This window comes from Alligator sinensis, unplaced genomic scaffold (assembly GCF_000455745.1).
Source record: "Alligator sinensis unplaced genomic scaffold, ASM45574v1 scaffold278_1, whole genome shotgun sequence".
NCBI lineage: Eukaryota > Metazoa > Chordata > Crocodylia > Alligatoridae > Alligator > Alligator sinensis.
The window spans coordinates 1,018,480-1,038,228 of record NW_005841952.1 but is presented as its reverse complement, the minus strand read 5'-3'; the positions used below and the strand labels follow the sequence as shown (position 1 = coordinate 1,038,228).

Genomic DNA, 19,749 nt, shown 5'->3' with positions numbered 1-19,749 from the left:
AGTAATGGCAATGCTCTACACCTACCATGTGCACACAGGTTGCTTCTGAGCAGAGGGACCGCGGCTGTGGGGGGTAGGAGGGGGTGGAGGGCAGGGCAGGGGCTCGAGCATGTGTCAGGGCTAGCCTGGGGCAGAGCCAAGACAAACCAAGCATACAGCTGGGGGAGCAGCTCCTGTCTGGTGGCCCCTTCTACCCACTGGAGAGCAGTGCCAGGCCATCCTGAGCAGTGTACACGGTGCAGTCTTGCCCCAGCAGCACCTGCAGCTGGATAAGGGCGCTAAGAAGCTGGGCAGTGCGATGCTGGAGGGATTTTTAAAAGATGGGATTTTTAAAATACTCTGCACCGGACAGAATCAAGGTGCTGTTGACTTCAGGGGGAACAGAAATGGAAAATCCTACACTTCGTGCTCTGCAGTCAGTAAGCACTTAGCCCCGCTGTCATGAGGATTACTAGAGCAGGGCTATCACCCACAGGTACTGTACTGAAAGGTGCATAATATAACTCGTTGGATTATCATACTCAGTGCACAGTCCTCAGTGGTTCAAAGTCTAGTTGGGAGATAGGTATCAAGTGGGATTCCCCAAGGGTCTGTCCTGGGTCTGGTATTATTCAACGTCTTCATTGATGATTGGGATGCTGGGATCGAGTGCGTGCTTACCAAGACTATGGATGACGCCAAGTTGGGTGGAACAGCAGACACTCTGGAGGGTAAGGCTAGGAACCAGAATGACCTGGATAGGCTGGAGAAATGGTCCACAATCAACCGGTTGAGATGCAACAAAAACAAGTGCAAAGTCCTTGGGACAGAATAACTTCATGCACAAACGTAGACTGGAGAATGACTGGCTAGGCTGCAGTATTGCAGAGAAGGACTGGAGGGCTATGGTGGTCCATAAGCTGAATATGACCTAACAGTATGCTCTTGTTGCAAAAAAAAAAAAAAAAGCCAGCAGCATCCTGGGGTGTATCAACAAAAGTGTCACTTGCAAATCAAGAGAGGGGATGCTTCTGCTCTGTTCAGCACGGCTGAGGCCTCAGCAGGAGTTGTGTGTCCAGGTTTGGACCCCACACTTCAAGAAGGATGTGGACAGTTTGGAAAGAGTCCAGCACGGGGCAACAAAAATTGTCAGGAGCCTGGGAGACCAGACTTCTGAGGAAAGGCTGAAAGCCCTAGAGTGATTTAGCCTGCAGAAGACAAGACTGAAGAGGGATTTGATAACAGTCTTCAAATCCCTGAAGGATGGTTATAAAGAGGATGGAGATGGAGATGGGCTTTTCTCTGTGGCTGTAAGGGACAGGACTAAGGCCAGTGGACTCAAGCTGCAGCAGAGGAAATTTAGGCTGGAGATTTCCTGACGATGAGGATGGCCAGGCATTGGAAGAGGCTGCCTGGAGACATTGTGCAATCTCAGGGATGATCCTGCCTTGAGCAGGGGGCTGCACTACATGACTTTGTGGGGTCCTTCCAGTCCTACTTTCCTACGATCCCAGGTACAGGGAATGGAAACAGCAAGGCAAAGCAACTTGCCCCAGGCCACACCATGAGTCAGTGTCAGAGAGAGGGATGAAAACCTAGCTGCCTAATCGTGTGCCCCAACCACCACCTCTTGCCACTAGACCACGCTGCCTCTTGTCTTGAGGCCACTGGACTGTAACCCCCAGCAGCTGCTTACCCTTTGAAGCCAGGCAGTTTGATTTCAAGGGCAGAAAGTCAAAAAAAGAAAAAGAAAAAAGAAATAAGCACTTCCCTTCACTCATCGCTCCTGCCTGCTTAGCATCCCCAAAGGTACCGGTGAGAAGCCAGGACGGGCTGTCAATACAGCAAGCAGCCATATGTCTCCAGACCACATGTGGAGAGCAAGATAGAAGAAGTCTGCCTCACTGTCCGAAAACAGTAGAGGCCAAAAAAGAGCTTTCTAATACTAGGTTGGAGCCATAGCTGATTAAAAACAATAGTAGTTTTTCCTTTGGCTTTAGTGTCTGTTGACTCAATCTGAAGCAAGTTCCTATCTTCTAGTTGTTATCTCCCCCCTTTGCTGCCCATATTCTCCCAGTACAAAAGGAAATAACTTCTAGTTCCACCAGTTGCAATAAGTTCACAAACCATGAGGGCATTGTTTATTTTGCTTCCTCTCTTGGGATCCTCTTGCCAGGATGACTGCATTAAATTTTATTGAATGCTGCAAAATCTTTTCAATCTTTAACATCTTTATCGGTCACGGCATGAGAATACCCTAGAGAGGGGAAGGGAGAGTGCATATGTCTAAAGAGCCACTGCTGTGTGACTGTGGAAAATTACTATGGCAACAGACTGAGGGATAGCCCTCAATAGTGAGAGAGCTCTTTCAAATCATCTATTAACTCGGAGACCAAAAAAACCCCAAACAAACCCCCAAAACCCCTCACCAACCCAAACACTTGTTCCTGATTTCCCCACAAATCAGCAGTGTATTGCAGTGATATAGCAAAGGTCACAAAGGAAACCTGTCCATCAGTGCATGCACATTGCATTTAGATGTGCAATTAAAATGATGCAGGACCGGACTGATGACAGATGCATGAGCTTCATGGAGATCCAGCTGGTATCACTTGGACTTGCACAGCCTGTCAGCAGCCTCCGCCTGACCTCAGCCTCTGGACTCAAGCCTGGCATCTATACCTGCACAGCCAGCAATGGGAACATTTTGCACCGATGCACATCAGTGCTTGTGGTTTGTGGTTCATATCCCAAGAGTTGGACTATATGATTGAAATTCTCCCTTTGTTTCTTCTCAGTGCCAATGCAATATTCATGCTTTTTTTTTTTTTTGGCTGCAGTAGAAAAGCAAACGTAAGGAGAACTGGTTGGGAGCTTCTCAGAAGATAGGTTTTTTTTAAAAAGCCAGAACTCTGCCTCAGAAAGAGACTGGGGAACAGATTTGCCCACCCTGAAAACTTTTTGGAAAAAAAAAAAATCTCAAGGAGTTGAACTGTGTCATTTCATCACCTTCAACGTGAAGAGCTTCCTTTTTTTTTGAATCAAAGCATCTTTTCGGTTAGAAGGTTGTAAAATAGTAAAAAAAAAAGAAAAATAAGAGGTTAAAAAGAATAAAAGTTCAGTATCAACAGAGAACATTTGAAGGTACCCAATGTATTTCTCTGAACCTAATCAGATTTTAATTTTTCACATTTTTGATTCACAAAAATATTTGGGCTTGTGCCTTTTTTCCTAACACAGGATGAAAAAAATGTTTGAAATATTGAAAAATCTTGCCAGACAGGAAAATCATTCCCTGCTGTGCTCTAATCTCATTCCTCTAGTGCGTATGTTAGTGCTGTACCCATCTGCCCACCCCTGCAGAGGACACGAGTCTCATACTGTTGGCTAGGTGGCCTTGCTGTTTTAATTCAAGCTGCAGCAGCTCATGCTTCTAGGTCTGCTGGTTCCAGGGTCAAGCCCGTGGTGGGTTGACCAAGAGAAAAGCCATTGCACATAGGCTGCCCAACACCAGTAAGATGGTAAACCTGTGCAAAGTTCCTCTGCAGGCAGGATCCTTTGTAGAAAGTGACCCATACCTGTGCATCTTTGCAAGCGTGCGTCTCTTCAGTGGGACCAATACTTGTAACAAGCCCTGCCCTAGCTTGCCTTAAAGACAAGCATTCTGTTCTCAGAGTGATGACGATGACGACACACAGCATGATGGGCCTGACCTGGCTACTGAACTCAATTGAGGGATGGTTGTCAATGACTGATGGGCTTTGGATCAGGTTCCACAGGCTCAGATGATCGATTCCTTAGCATCACACCCATGATGCTGCAAGAAACACACAGGACAACAGACCCTGCTCTATGGGAGAGAGGTCTCGATCATCACAGGGCACATGTACACGACACGGGATTTTTTACACCCCCATTAGATTCAACTTCCAAATGAAGCCACAAGCCAAAACCAAAACACAATACAGGAAAGAATTAAAATAATAGTAATTTTTTTTAAAACTCAGCTTAAAAACAAACTGATGAAGAAACAACGCAACCTGAGAAGCACTCAGAAGAGGAAAAAGAATCAAAAGTCTGCAGCGCCGATGGTCTGATTTTCAGAACTGTTCAGCAGCCTCCTGGCTCCTGTTTGAAGTCAATAGGAGCAGTAGGAGTTCAGCACCTTTGGAAACCAACCCCAGTGCACTTAGTCAGAACAATTATTCTATTTGTTCTATAACTGCAGTCTTGGAGGGAAAGAAAAAAAAATTGTTTCCCCTAGGAACTCAGTGTTAATCAATGGAAATCCCCCTGTAGCGTAGATAATTTTCCTGCAGTGCAGCAGAAATGTTTATACTCTGGAACCACGTAGTGCACACGCTCAGAGAAATCATCAGGGTGGAAAGCAGCAGCGTTTCTAAAACTGTAACTCAACAGCCAGCCTACCTTCTGGAGGATGATGTGAGACATGGAGGCATTTGCGTGTACGATGATGGTGGCAGTTTTGTCATCCCGGATCTCTTTTAGGAGAGGGGTAGGGTCCCGGCTGTCATCCAGCATCCGTACGGAGAGGGTGTCCTTGGAGATGAGGAATTGACGAAGCAACTTCTCTAGGTTTAAAAGGCCTGCAAGGAAAAGCAGCACAAAGAGGGCTTTTAAATGATGTGTTCTGTCACGAGTCCTTCACCCCCAGGATCCAGCACTGCATTGGGCTGGTTCACCAAACGGTGTGGCAGTATGCTGAAAAGCAAAGGAGCCATGTCTTAACTCCAGTCTCTCTCCTCTGGTCACCAGGGGATGGGGAGGGATGGAACGTCACATCATGCTTTGGCCATCAGAAACAGCAGAGTTGGATCATCATGGCGCACGGTTTCTAATTATGGCCTCAATGCACATAATAAAAGAACCAAATGTGTTCTAGGTACTTTACAGACACATAGGAAGACAGGTCTCCAGTGACCTCAGCCACTGACACAGCAGAAGACAAGATCTCTGCAGACCTAGGGCACTTGTACACATGACGAAAATGTCACTTTGTGCCGGGTAATGGCATCACACATTACACATGCACCCGTTTTGGGGGGTTTTAGATGAGCTTGCATTGTTGCAAACTAAACTACCTCTGCATTTAGTTTAGTTTGCAACAATAAGTTGCAGCTGTCAGCTCGCCACCTGGCCATGGGAGGGGGGTAGGTTCCACAGGAAAAAAAGGATCGGGCTCTTCACCACTTCTGCTTTCAGCAGGTGCCTGATACTTTTTTTTCGGTGGAGCCTGTCCACCTCTCCCACAGCCACAGGGCAAGCCGCTGGTGGGCCAAGCAGCCCCTGAGCTGCAGGGGACCCGTGTCCTTCTCTCTGCAGCAGCAATGCCCCCTGGGGCTGCCTGGGTAGGCTGCTTGTGGGCTGTGTGTTGCCCCAGCTTGGAGGCAGCACCCGGCCTGATCCAACTCTTCCCTGAGCCCACCTGGGGAGCAGCACTCGGGCTTCCAGTGGGTAGACTCAGGGAACAGTTGGATTGGGCCAGGTGTGGCCTATGAGCTGGGGCAGCACCTGGCCCACTAGCAGCCTGCCCAGGTGGCCCTGGGAAAGCTCCAACCCCCCCCCAAAAAGGGGGATTGGGCCCCTCGTCATAAGAGTGACAAAACCCCCTAAATTGAACTGGATAGTTTCAATTAAAAACCCACCGGTTCAATTTAGAGGGCAAAGAATATAACCCTAAGGATCAAACCCCCATTACGTGTACAGGTGAGGTGCTATTCTACCTCCCTTGGCTTGCTTCTTCTGGTGAATCATTTTGGCACTGCCATAACCTCAATAACATCTCCCAGTCCGAGAACTTACTATTCAAGGGCTTAATTCTGCTTTTATATATATCTATATAGATGTATGGTCTGATTCTGCTTTTCTGATTATAGAGAGATATATCTGTGTATATCTATCTATATATCTATATGGAGATATATATAGATATATCTATCTATCTAGATAGAGGAGTCATAGAATTATAGAAAATAGGACTCTCCCATGACCTGCAGCACGTCACCTTGTATCAGGTTGGGAAGGGAATTTTCCAAAGGGAGGAGAAGGAGGAGTTACATAACAGGGACCTGCAACCACTTCTCCAAAGGAAAAGGACAAACAACAGACCACGCACCCAAATCTGAGACCCAGTGCCCTGACCGTCAGAGGGGCACTCAGGCCTGGAGCTGAGCTCGTAAACTAAATGTTGCTCCAACTGTACCGAACGGTTTATTCACCCCAAAGGTCAAGGGCTGAGGAAGCAATACAATGCAATGCAATCAGAGTTGCAGAGCGCTGCTTTCAAGGACTCCTGGCACTTCACAAAAGGTAATGAAGCAATGCATTAAAGGGATAAATCCCAGATGAGGAGTCTCTTATTCACAGTGAGATCTTGCAGTAAGTCAATGTACCTGCATGGAGCTCTTTCCCATGCGAAGCCCCCTGCCTCTCCTCTTCAATACAGGAAGGATCTTAGCTGGGGACTAAAGCAACCAGAGTGGCCAGGATTTCTTAAGGGTGGAATGGATTTCCAAGCTTGCTCCTCTATAAAGGGTGCAATTCACCGCTGCACGGAGTCAGCGCATGGTCTGACCACCACTGAAACAGCATTTTATCAGCACTAGTGGGGCTTCCGTTTAAACCTCCTGCTAGATTTCTGAATTGTTTAATCTTACCCATGCCCACAATCGCCTCTTCCTCTAAGATTCGGAGGCTGCCGTGAATACAAGCCCAGCTCCGCTGAGCTGATTTAGGACTCATCTTGCAAACTCCTTTCCCACGAGGAAGGTTCTAAGAGCATTTTACTAACCTTTATTCAATTAAAGCCTCAGAAAAGGAGGCTTTTATGGTTCCTTTGACTTTTTCTTTTTACAGTGGGCCCACTTCATAGCTTTTTGTATTTCTCTTGGTTAAGAAGAGGACGTTTGGGGGAGAGAAGGAGGGGGAACAATATATTTTCTTTATGAGCAAAGCTGGAAGAAAGTTCCCCAAGTGGTCGCTACCAGCCTGAACTCATCTGAAGTCAGGGATGTGTAGGTGAATATTATTCTGCCTTGTGAGCTGATGCAAGAGCCCTCTGAACTGCAGGAGTGGAGGTTGTCATGGGAGTGTAACCCAGCAAATGCCAAACCCTGGGCATTTCCTTTCTCGGGAAGGCATTTCTGAGGCATCAGACGCAAGCTATTATACATTATTCAGGCTCCAAGAGTGACTGGAGGCTTCAGCTGAGGCCATGGCCCACTGGGCATGTCTACATGGCCTCCTATCCAGCCCAAGCTCCAGCACCTGGCCTCTCACTCCTGCTGAGCTGTACCGATGACCAGAGGCACAATAGATAGCTCGGGACCAACCCTGACCATGACTGCCTGAGCCGTGCTCTCTGTCCTGAGAGTGCCTGAGGGTGCACAGGTCTAATCCAAGCTGCTTGGGCCACTCTGGAGAAGTGGACAGGGCACAGTTTGTCAGCAGAGGACGGGGCGTTGGAAGGGAAGTGGAGCAGTAAAGCCACAGAGGAGCAGAGTCCCAGATATTCAATGCCTCCTCCCTTCTTCTTGCACCTGACTTCAGAAAGTCAACTCCTCCAACCATTTAAAAGCAGATCCATCACTACTACTGCAATCTTTCAGACTGTTCGCTCCCTCTGGTGAACCATATAGATGGCAGCCAGGTAGTATACACTGGGCTGTCTGATGTCCTTTGCCACAGGGGCACGGTGGTGAGTTTTTAAGGCCCATTTTATGTTTGATTTTGTTGAAGCTCCATAGCCTGATTGCAGTCGATTCAGGTTTCCCCATACCCTACGTGGGAGTTTATGACGGAGTCTAGGAGGGTGTGAGGATGGTAGTTGTATTTAGTTGTGTAGTGGGGTGTGGTTGTTACTCCATTGCTTTGCCCACCTTCTCTGGGGCCCTGGATCATCACTCAGCTTAATGTTGATCTCTCAAATCCCAATCTGGAGCCTGAAAAACAAGCTAATTATCCATGCCACTGACTGCACAGATATGCCCTCACAACCTGCTCCTGTGTCACTAGCCCCATTTTGCAGATGGGCAGCTGAAGCCCAGAGAGGGGACACAACTAGGCCATTATCACACCACGACATAATAATCGGGGCTGCAACAAGGAGCCCCTGACTCCAGTAACCTAACATTACTCCCCACAACCTGTCAAAAGGTCAGCCCTGGGTGTTAGCAGAGCAACAGTCAAGCAATGCCATTGCACACCGGTAAAGAGGGGCATGTTTAACCCTTCTTTGCCAGGTGCGTTCACGTGAAGATTTCCGTTCTGACCCCTCTCCCTCCTGGCTTCAGCGGATGTAGCGTGGTGCACAGGATGGCAGCCTGGATGTCGAAAGAGATGTTCCAGTCCCAGCTCTTCCCACAACCTGCTGCATGAAAATCATTTTGCTTGGTTTCCTCTCTCTTTCTCTCACTTGCATGCTCTTTGGGTCAATGACTGCACATGCTATGTGCCTGTCTGGTGCTGGGCCCCAAGGCGATGGACCCCGAGTTTCAGCAGGTGCCTCCAGCCACTGTTCTAATATGTAATACAGATGACATGGGGAAGGATGCTAGCGCACAAAGTGTTAAAGCCACGTCTCCTGCCTGCCAGGAGCAGGGAGCAGACAGCCCTGAGTGAGCTTCACATCTTGTGATGGCTAAATGAAATGACTTTCGCAGTCCCTCCATGAGGCTGCAGGAACACGGTAGTCTCTCTCAGGCTGTCGGTGTCCCCATCAATACAGAGCACTGCATGGCACCAGGAGGATAGAAGAAGCCCGCTTTCCCATCAGCTAGCTCAAGAGCTGGGAGCCAGCTGCGGGAGGTTACTCAGGGGAGCCTGCTTGCACGGCATCCAGCCTGCTGCTTTGTCGCTCTCCAGGGCCATTGCAAGTGAGCAGCAACGTGGGCGCAGGGATAGGAAGACAGGCATTGAGGAGCACGCTAGGGGATTTTGTTCTGAGTGAATTAACATGCATGGAAGTGGAGGAAGCAGGGCCCTTCCCTCCAGTGGAAAGGGGAAGGCGAGCAACGGCAGCTGATGCTTGGCCACTGAGTGACAGAAGAGGATCCTCATGTTTTTATGGCTGAACAGTGAACTTGCAGTCTTCAGCATGTGGGACAGCACAGCTGGGCCAGTCATCCTAGCTGTACCCCCCTGGACAGCTCGAGAAACACAGCTCCACCACTACTCCCCAGCTAGCTTAGAGGAGCGCGGGTGACCTACACCAGATCTGGCCCATGCAATGGGCCCAAAGTCACCAGGAGAAATTGAAAAAGCAAGCAAGAAGGCAAGCCAGCCAGCCGAGGCCCCTGGAACCACTTACCATATGTTGAATCTCAGTCCCACATAATGCAATTAGACCTGGCTCCTCAAGTCTAATGGCCTGCACATCTCAGCCTTGCTTTAATAAGGCGCTGGAAAGCAGCCCCCAGCCCAGCTGTGGAACTGCAGTTCATGCCAGACCCTCGCTGCTGCTTTCGATTAAGTTTTCCCATTTTGATGCCTCCCCACTGCCCTACTGCCTTTCACAGGCACTTCACCCCCTCCCCTTGCTGCTCCCCCAGCCCATCAAGCGCAGGTAGACAGCTCTGACAGTCCTGCAGGTTGCAGGGCTCAGCCCGACTCAAAGCTTTCCAAACCAGATCAGGCACGGTGAGGAGAGGGGAGGGGGGGAAACGGGGTGAAGGCTTTTGATTTCCTTTCCCTTGGCTCAACCAAATTATTATTTCCAGCACGCTCCACCTTACCTGTAGCCCCATCAGCTTCCTGCTTTCCCTCCTCTTGTCACATGGAAGGAGGATTCTATTATCTAAAGAGATTCCCTTTTGTTCTGATGACACGGGAGCGTGAAACGCCCAATGCTGACAGACTGACACTTCAGAAGGCTGTTTTACAGGCTGAACATGAGCAAGGGCTTGTAGGCCCCTTCTGGCAGCTTTGAAGTGCAGAAACGAGGAACCACCAGGCGCGGAGAGGCAGGATCGGTTGTGGACTGTGAGAGCAGCGCCGTCCATGCCACCACTTGCCGAAGACTGGTGGGCCTCCCCTTGTTATGTGCTAAGCAGAAAGGTCTCCCAGACCACCCGCACCTGCCTTGTGCTCACATCTAGGCACATAAGTGCATACAGGAGACAACGGAGTCAGAGATAAGGGGTCAAGGCTCTTTTTGCCTTGCTTTCCCCATCTGTGCAAGGATTGCAGTGCAGGCCTGCGTTGCAGAAACGTGGCTGGCAAGAGAAGAGTCTTGACCTGTGGATTCTCTCTCTGCTCTCCTGGATTTAGCCACCGGGCTTGACCATGCGTCAGGAAGGAAGATGTGGGATTGCCCTAACTCCATGTTTTTTTGCATGCACTCCTGATCCTGCTCACTATTGCATTGGTTTTACACCAGCATGGTTCCACTGACTTGGAAGATTTATTCCTATTTAGGGACTCAGGACTGGAAGGGATCTCCCTGACAATCAGGTTGAGCCCCTGCCTTTGCAGACAACTGCCTGCAGCCCCTTACACATCACAGCCCCAACCAAAACCTACAATGTGCCAGAGAAAAGAGCAAGAGAGGAGACAAGGGTACTGCCAATGCACTGGTCCACTGCAATGCCAGGGAACTGATTAGGTGGAAGATGCCCAAATGATCCTATGCTACAGAAGAAGGCAAAGTCCCCAACAGCCCCAAGAGGGGGAAATACTTTCCTGATCCAAATCTGATGATTGGTTTGATCCTGAATGAATGAGCAGGACCTATCCACCAGACAGAGATTCTCAGGATCATTAGGAGCACCAATGTATCCCAGCCAGCCTCCCACCTCTAGCCACAGCCAACATCTACTGATTCAGAAGCTAGCAACCACCCCTTCCCTCCTTCCTCTCCTCAAATAGCCAAATCATGCTTTAAAGGGGGGGTTGCCTCCAAATCCCAGCAGGCAACCAGTAGGAGCCTTGAAGCATGGGGCTACTGTTTTCTTTCAGTGTAAAAGCAACTGGCTCCCAGAGGAGAGATGTGCTTTTGTCAAGGTCACAGTGTAAATCAGTAAAGGCTGGGTATAGAACCAATGAGTCTTACCACCCAGTCCTGTGCTCAGACCAAATTCACCTGGCTTCATGCATCTCCCAAGTGGTCATTTTGGCTTGAGGCACTCCCACACCGACACCCTGACAGACCAAAGCTTGTGATCAAATGCAACAGAACAGAGGAAACAAGAAATAAGGATCAGTATGGATGCACGAGAGTGCAAGTTCCCCCTCTGGCCCCTGTGCACAGAGTAAGCTCTTTGCACTGGGTGTTAGGCTGGCACACAATGGCATGCATTTGTGTGCACAGCGGTAGCAACAAGCATATGGGCACCAATTAGAATTACACACAGGCAGCCAGGGGTCCATGCACTGTCTTCCCCTTTGGCTCAACCCACTCCTCATCTGCTCTGTGCCCTATCGCATGGATGGGATTGGGCAGGTTGCCTTGTTTTCCCTATGACCCTCAGGGTGCAAATGCAGTTAGACCTGCAGTCTTTGTAGCTTTTAGCTGTTGCTGTCTTTTATTGCTATCTTTTATTGCTATAGGCTTTAGAGAGCCATGCAGAACCTTCCTGTTTGGAGTCTCAAAGCACTTTGCAAGCCCTGGAGAATTATCCTACACAATACTCCCTAGAGACAAGAAACAAAGTCATGCAGCCGAATTTCTCCTGCTGTTACACTGGATTTATATAGGCATAGCTCTGTGCCTTGCACAGTCCTTCCCTGTTTACTTAGGTGCTTAGGACTGCTCTAAGATGGGAAGGAAAATGTCCAAGTGTCATTACATGAAGGCAATGCAGACATGTCCTATAAGATGGGGCAGGACTGGGAGCAGAAGCAGGAGGATGCAAAGAGCCCCGTCCAGCATATGCAACTGAATATGGTGGATGGGGCTCGCTGCACTCCAAGACAGTGTTTAATAGCACACCCTTTGCTCAAGGTGCTCAGACTTCCTCCAAGTAAGAGACTACAGACCAATCTTTTCTCTCCACATTGGCCAGCAAGTTGTCTGTGCCAGGGGACCGGCCAGTGCTAAGGCTGGCTCTCTACATGGAGAAAACAAGTAGGGTGGGGAGGAGGGGGACTGTAGACCCCTCCAGTGGTCTTCTGGACCTGAGGTGGCTTCATGCTTCACCTGTACTTGAGGCTTATGGCCAAATGGCATGTCCTAGCCCTAACTGGTGACTCCCTCTTGCAACTGAATTATCCAGTAATTCCTGATTAAAGCATATCACATTGATTCAATTAAAGGGCGGACATCATGTTATTTTAAAGCCAACGATTTGCTTCCTGAGATTTTTCGATCCAGTTAAATGAAGGATCAAATTAACTAGGGACTGAATTAAGTGGAAGGCACCTGTGTGTGTTGGCATGCAGTTGGGAGGACGCGTGTGTATGCAGCTGTGTGTCGACGGGCCCCGGTGCCCCAGAGGGTGTGTACTGGACCGTGTGTCAGCACAGGGGGAGAAGGGGAGGGGGGCGGGAGATGCGAAAATGCTGCACGCAAGGGAAAAAAGGAAGGCTAATTTCAGTGTTAAATGGTCACAGCCAAAAAATGACGTCTGAAAATGCCAGTGAGGGTTCCAGCTACGACATGAACACAGCGTGGTGCGCGGCTTGGGCCAGATCCATGGCTGGTGTAAAGCAGAGCGGATGCACTGAAGTCAGTTGGGTTTTGCTGTTTCTGCCAACCGTGTATCTAGTCCCCTGTGGATGCCTGGAAAAGGCAAGGACTCTCCTGGCCTGGAGCATCCCTGCAGGAGCCAAACATGAGAGATCCCGAGGCTTTGGGGACCTGCACTTTGCCTCAGATTCACCCACGTCATGGTCTGCATGCTAAGAGGTCACCTCCTTCCTTCTGCAGCAGTATGAATTCAAAGTGGCTCCAGGCACGCCAATGCGGTTATGCTGGGGTGTTAACCAGAGGAGGGGTCTAAGGAAAAAGGGCTCAGAAGTGTGGCTGCACATGGGCAGGCATACAGCTGTAGTGACTGGCACATGCAGGTCAGTACAAGCAGGGTGGTACAGATGTGGAGCTGTGCAGAAGATGCTGGACATCAGACAGGTCCTGCACGCGCCCCATTTAGATCACAAACGGTGCAGAGTCTGAGAAAGACGTGCTTGCAAAAGACCCATTTGCTAAATAAGTAAATGAAAAGGTGCTTTCTCAGAAATTGGCCTTCGACCTGTCTCCATTGTGGGAAGCCATCCACCAGACAAAACGCTCTTTCAAGCATCAAATAAGACAAGCAGCCAATGATTGTTCCCTGTCCCCCAACTGCTGCATACACAGCTGTTGGAAAACATGGAGATTTGGGATCATTGTGCACATTCCTGTCTGCAGGCTTCCTCCTTGGCCGCTGCTTTTGCCAAGTCCCCATTTTGCCCCACAGTGGACTGAATGGACCCCACCTTTAGACAAATGGTTTCATTTATACCCTTCTAATCAGAGGGGGGAAAAGCACAAGCCTTCTGCAATCATCACTGCCCTTCTCAGGAGGGATTTCACCGCCAGCAGCGGAAGGTAGAGGCCTTTTTAACACAGCAGGAGGTGCCGAAAGATGTGGGAAAAGATAAAATGAAAGGAAATCAGGACCAGTGGGGGTTTAACTCAGGCTGGAGTGACTTACATTCAGCTTTGGCACAGATGAGGCAGGCAGTGGTACAGTTAAAGAAATTCAGGATCCCAGCAACAGCCACACTGATGTCTGTGTTGCTGGGATGGAGGTTCAAGGTGGTGAATCGCTGGAACTGGAACTTGAGGAATTCTTCTGGGGCCACTTTGAAATGAGGGACCTGAATGAAAAAGGACAGAGAGAAAAAGCAAGCAAGGTCAGCTGCAGGACAACGTCAGTAAGGAGCTGTGAAATTCACTGCTAAAAAGGGAGGAGGCAAGAGAGAAAAAATGTCCCAGGAATGCTCTGCTGGGACAGAGGAGCAAGGTTTTTGCAAGATCATCACAGCAACAAGGCTGGGGACCAACTGGCTAAGCAGCAGCTCTGCAGAAAAGGACCTGAGGGTTACAGCAGACAATAAGCTGTGTATGAATCAACAGTGTGCCCTTGTTGCCAAGAAGGCTGACAGCATCCTGGGCTGCACTGGTGGGAGCGTTGCCAGCAGATTGAGAGAAGTGATTATGCCTTTCTATTCTGCACTGGCGAGGCCACATCTGGAGTCCTGTGTCCAGTTTTGGGCCCCGCACTACAGAAAGGGTGTGGACACAATGGAGAGAATCCAGCAGAGGGAAATGAATATGGTTTGGGGGCTGGGGGACATGACTGGTGAGGAGAGGCTGAGCGAACTGGGCTTATTTAGTCTGCAGAAGAGAAGATCAAGAGAGGATTTAATAGCAGCCTTTAACTCCCGGCAGGGTGGTTACAAAGAAGATGGAGCTGAACTGTTCTCCGTGGGGGCAGATGACAGGACAAGGAGCAATGTGCTCAAGTGGCAGCAAGGGAAGTTTAGGTTGGATGTTAGGAAAAACTCTTTCACTAGGAGGGTGGTGAAGCACTAGAATGGGTTACCTAGAGAGGTGGCAGAGTCTCCATCCTTGGAGGTTTTTAAGGACCAGCTCAACAAAGCCTTGGCTGGGATGATATAGTAGGATGGCCCTGCTTTGAGCAAGGGGTTGGACTAGATGTGACCTCCTAAGGTCCCTTCCAACACTCATTTTCTGTGATTCTATGAACAAGAACCTGGCTGGCGGCTTTAGGAGATGGATGAGGAAAGGCCTAGCTGAGGCTCTTTAGCAAAGGTCAGCAGTAAGAGCAGCGGTAAGGGGATGCTACGCTGTAAAGGGTGGTGTAGGTGTGCTGAGTTAGTATAATCTAGCCAGTTTGGGTACCATGAGCAACAAAGCTATAGCAGCTCTGACTTTAGCAGGGGCTAACAGTCCTCACTGGTATCTGTGTGGTCCTGAGTGGGGCTTACGGAGTCCACACTGGAACCTCACCACCACGCACGGCTTCATTGCTATGAGTACCCCTGTTAGCTAGATTAAAGCTGCACATGCAGCAATTAGTGGAGACCTACCCCCAGACATTTAGGAGGCTACAAGAAAGAGGAACAAGATGACCTGATGCCGGCAACTCCCAGGAGGAAGAGGAACAGTTGCAGCAATCAGAAGCTTTGGGCCTTTTGATCTGCTGAGAAGGAACAGGCTACTGTAAGGCAGAAAATCCAGTGGGATCATCCCTCCCAGCCCTAATAATATTTCATTTGCCATTAATAAATCAAGGCAAAGGCAGAAGCAGGGTAGTGAATCCCAGGGAACGCAGACAATGTGGAACAAGCCAGCGCTGAGGAAGGGCGGGCAGAGAGCTGCCTCCGTTCTGACTTGGGCGCACGCTTAGGGACATGGGGAGGATGCAGCAGGAAGGTGGGAAAGGTGGCCAGGGCCAGCTGGATGGGAAAAATTATTTTTGTTGTTCTGGCAGAATTAATTATTTGGAAGAAATAGCACACAGCAAAGGGAAACATCTGGCTCTGCTTCATTAGGAGGGTGTCAAGTCCTCTTTACTTCCATTATCAGAGTTTCCGGAGGCTATCGCCCCACTCTTCCGAGCTTTCTCCTCCTGGGGAAGGCTGTTAGTGGGCTGTGATGGCTGCTTTATTGAAGGCATAAGCTGTTTGGTTAGTAATCAGAAAGTTAAAGAGTAATAAGCTGCTATCTGCCTTGATTTCACTCCGCAGCCCTCATCCGGGGCTCCATTAACAGGAGAGAAGCCGACTGTAAGCTAAAGGCAAATTCCTCTAACCTAAGCAGCCGGGGCATCTACAGAACGGGCTTGTTGATCATTTTCTGAAGTCATATGGAGTCTGAAGCTTGCAGCAAAGATTGCTAACAGGACAGAGAGATGCTCAGACACAGGTGTACATGAGAACCAGTTACAAGCAGCCTGTGATCTCCAAAGGAGGCAGGCTCCAGCCTCACAGTGGATGGTTGCTTTGATCCAGGTCTTTTCCTCGTCCAGGATAAAAATCAAGAAGTCTGACTCTTTCCTTATGTGCACCAGAATAACAGCACTGACTTCACTAGAGAAAAAAAGCTGGTCTTTTGGTGATGGCACTGGACTGTGACTCAGGAAACGGATAGTTCATTACCAGTTCTGACAGGCTGCTTGTGCGACCTGGAGCAAGCGGCTTCATCTCTCTTTGCCTCAATTCCTTGTCTGTAAAATGGGTGGGTGGGTAACAGAACTTGGACTGTGAGCTTCTGAGGCAGAGATTCCCTTACAAGCCCAGCAAAAGAGAAACCCTGGCCTTGTTTGGGGTCTCTAGGTGCTCCTGCAAGACAAATTATAATGAATTGCTCCTGACTGATGTCAGTGCAAGTGAGAGCGCCCAAGAAAGAGACCACTAAGGCTGGAGCTGAACTCCACAGCATGCAAGTTTTGGTGCTGGGGTACCTCTAGAAAGAAGCAGCAGTTTATGAATGATGGGCTGAGACCAGGAGCTTGGATCCAAGTGATGCAGATTAAACACAACGTTCAGGAAAAGCACTCATGATCTGCTACTGAAGAGGGGTTTCTGCCTGGGGTACAGAAGGTGTCAGATGTTTAAACAGGCAGAAGCATTAAAATATACGCTCTGGGGAGCCACCCTGCCGTGGTCAAGGGCTGGCTCTAGAAGATCTTTTTCTCCTCTACTGCCTTGGATACCAGGGGGAAAAAGGAGTGTGCTCGGTGTGTGAATGCAGCCCATTTACAGTGCTCCATTTCAGATGCTCACAGAGATTGGAGACACCAGAGACAGAGTTGACTAAATGGCTGAGAGATGTTATCAGGCTTTAAAGGGATGAACTATGAGAAGAGAACTCAATTTCTTGTCCCTGGAGTGAAGTCAGATCAGTCTAAGGCGGTTCAAGGTTTATAAAATATTAAATCAGGTGCATAATCTGGCCACAGATAAAAAAGTGTTTGTACTGAAGGAACATCTCCAAACCAGAAAGGGGGAGTTGTCGTCCAGGAGGGCTGCAAACAAAGCTAACAGGCTGTGGGGAGACTGCGTAGGGATTCAAAATTGCCAAGCAGCGGATAGCTTTTTCAATGGGAAGCGATGAGGAAGCTCGGTGGTGGTGCCGGGTCCTAGAAAAACCAGGGGGATGGCAGTACAGGAGGGAGTGAGAGCCAAGACACAGAGGAGAAAAAGTTGATGTGGGGAGAAAAAACAAGAAACAACAAGATTAAAGGGAAGGAGGGCAAAGAGACCAGGAGAGAGAGGATCTGTGCATTGAATTCTGGATTTTGGTAAGACCATTTCCATGCAAAAAGGGTGACAGGCTGGATGTGTTAGTGGGTAAGGCACCAGACTGGCACTCAGGAGCTCTGGGTTCAATGCTTACACCTGAACCCCAGATATTCCCAGGCCATGTCTGATGCCTCCATTGCCCCTGGTGCGAGATGTGGATAACATCCCAGCCCCACCCTGCAGGAAGAGGCGAGGATAAAATCCATGAGCGAGAATGAGGAGCTCGCATACTGCGGTGATGGAGAGCCAGACAGATACCAGGATGGATAGGTGCAGACTCACTAGTTAGACCCGAGTGCGTGAATGGAGGTGAAGTGACAGGAAAGCTGCAGGAGACTTCAGATGTGATGGGACTGTCAGGAGAAGAGCAACAGTCAGAGCCAGGAAAGGAAGGAGGAAAGCAACAGGAAGGGAGTACGCAGCAAGACCCTGGCTGGCATCTCAGGGAGAAAAGCGTTGTCCAGACGCAGAAGACTCCAGCTTGAAGGGACAAACTGATTCAGCAGCAGGAAACCTTCCCTGCTGGATCTGCAGAGGAGGCACTTGCAGCTTGGAGGCAACAAATGCCTTTTGGGATGATAGCTGGGAAGGCAAATAATAACTTCATTTGCAGTTAATAAAGCAGAAGTGAGATGCTGCATCCTTGAGGACTGAGGCAACACTCAGTGGGGACAAGGAGGGAACTGCTCCATCCAGAGCCCAGCAGAGAGGGGAAGGCTGGAAACTGTTTTTAGCCTCCAGATTCTCCCTGGACTCAGGCTCACATGGGCTGAGAGAAGGATTTGAGATGAAGCTGCCACGGTGAACAAGGCCAGGGGAACTGTATCACCCCATGCACCCTGCCTGCCCCTCCGTTACAACCTCCCAGACTTGTCCCCTGTGGGCCTGCCCCGTGGGCTCAGGCAGCTCCGCTGGTCAGAGTGATGGCTCAAAATGACTCCCAAAGGGGACGTTTCACTCACCTCTTTCTCCCCACAGATATTGCTGATAATAGAGCTTGAAGCCGGACTTGATGAAGGTCCCAGGACAGCTACCACCCCTTTCGGCAGAATCTGGCACACTGGAGTCACCACGGAGAAGAAACACGTGTTAATGAGGTGCGATTATCCAGAGTCCCAGCAAGCAGCGATGCCTACGCAATACAGCACAAAGTATATCAACTCGCCCAGCCTCCGTGCCCCGCTGAACCAAGAGTCTCTGTAGCCCCAACCTCATGAAGTTAATCTCATATCCCTAACTTTCAAAACATCTCTGCTTCCCACTACTAGTCCCATAGCCCAGCTGTCTTATGGGACAGACCTCCAACCTTGTTAAGTCCCCACTATGTGCTCCTTATCACCACTGCTGGTTTCCTCTTAAAAAGTCGTGGCACACTCCCCTCTGCTGCCCCCAATCCCACAGAAGCCCCTCGCCAATGCCATTTGCACATTATTCTCCAACCCCTACGAACCTCTCACATCTGTTATCTCCCCACCCTCCTTCAAGGCCAAGGACAGCCGGGTCCCTTTGCCCGGTGACGTGCCCCTTTCAGGCTTTTCTGCTTTGCAGCAAGAAATTATCATGGAAGTTTATGGACAATATTAAGCAAGGAACAATCCAGGTTAAAGCAACATACTGCAGCAGCCAAACTTATATATATTTCTTCTCTCATCTTTTGCAGAACTGAGTAATAAGAAGAATTAAATTATTGCTCTCGGTTTGTTTTTACTGTACGCTCTGTGCAGCAGCAGTTAATGTTCTGGACCCAGGCCACGAGGGTTGATATAACATTAACAGGACCCTGACAAACTGAAGAAGCTGAATTTTTCCCTTGGTCTCCTGGGTTATACTGTAACTTTCTGTGCTTTCAATCAGAGCTGAAGGGACTTGGAAGGCCTCCCCGGTGGAAATCAGATCCAACCAAACCATCGAGGACCGTTCCTCTGGAGTAATTTGTATGAGTGAAGCCTCCACAGACTGAAACCAGCAGCATCCTCATTTCTGCGCCCCGAGGTCCCCGAAGGATATTTTGAACTTGGCATGGATGACTGGAGTTTTGAAAGACATGGGGAGAAATGGCTAACTCAGTATTACCACACTCCCATCTCCCTTCCATCTAGAGACACAGGCAGGCAGACGAACCGCAAATACACAGTCATGTTTGCTTAACTAGCATAACGCGAGCGCTTGCAAGGTATGCAGACACCACGTGGGAGAAATTAAGTTCACCACGGTTATTTGCCTTCTCTACAGTAACATCTTGTCAAAGCTTTCAAAAAATCAAGTGTTTATGAGCTAGCTTATGCAAAGAAGTCATGCATCTAAAAGACAGTCCCTCGTATATCAAGTGACTTGTTTGGCTTGGGACAGGATTTTGTCTTTGGGAGCTGGGTGTGGATCTGAGCCAGGCCTTTACAATGGTGGTGGAAATTACCTAGATGTGAGGGTTGGAAGCTGAAACCAGAAAAACTGAAAGTGGAACGCAATTTGAATAGCGTGGGTAGTTAATCATTGGAACAGCCT

General features: G+C 49.2%; 1 protein-coding gene across 8 annotated transcripts in view; it reads right to left on the bottom strand.

Annotated features, from left to right (window-relative positions):
- Positions 1 to 19,749, bottom strand: part of GRIK4 (glutamate ionotropic receptor kainate type subunit 4) — a 271,109-nt gene that overhangs the window by 77,564 nt on the left and 173,796 nt on the right. For 6 of the 8 annotated variants that reach the window (XR_003093249.1, XM_025200022.1, XM_025200021.1 and 3 more), the window contains exons 4-6: positions 18,210 to 18,307; positions 13,629 to 13,794; positions 4,408 to 4,586 (exon numbers count right to left, since the gene is read on the bottom strand). Coding sequence is in view for 7 of the 8 variants with exons in the window: in XM_025200022.1 (XP_025055807.1) it covers positions 4,408 to 4,586; positions 13,629 to 13,794; positions 18,210 to 18,307 (443 nt within the window). In the remaining variant the exon portion in view is untranslated. Of the gene's footprint in view, positions 1 to 660; positions 743 to 4,407; positions 4,587 to 13,628; positions 13,795 to 18,209; positions 18,308 to 19,749 lie in introns of those variants that run through there. The other 2 variants (XM_025200025.1, XM_025200026.1) reach the window with 2 other exon arrangements.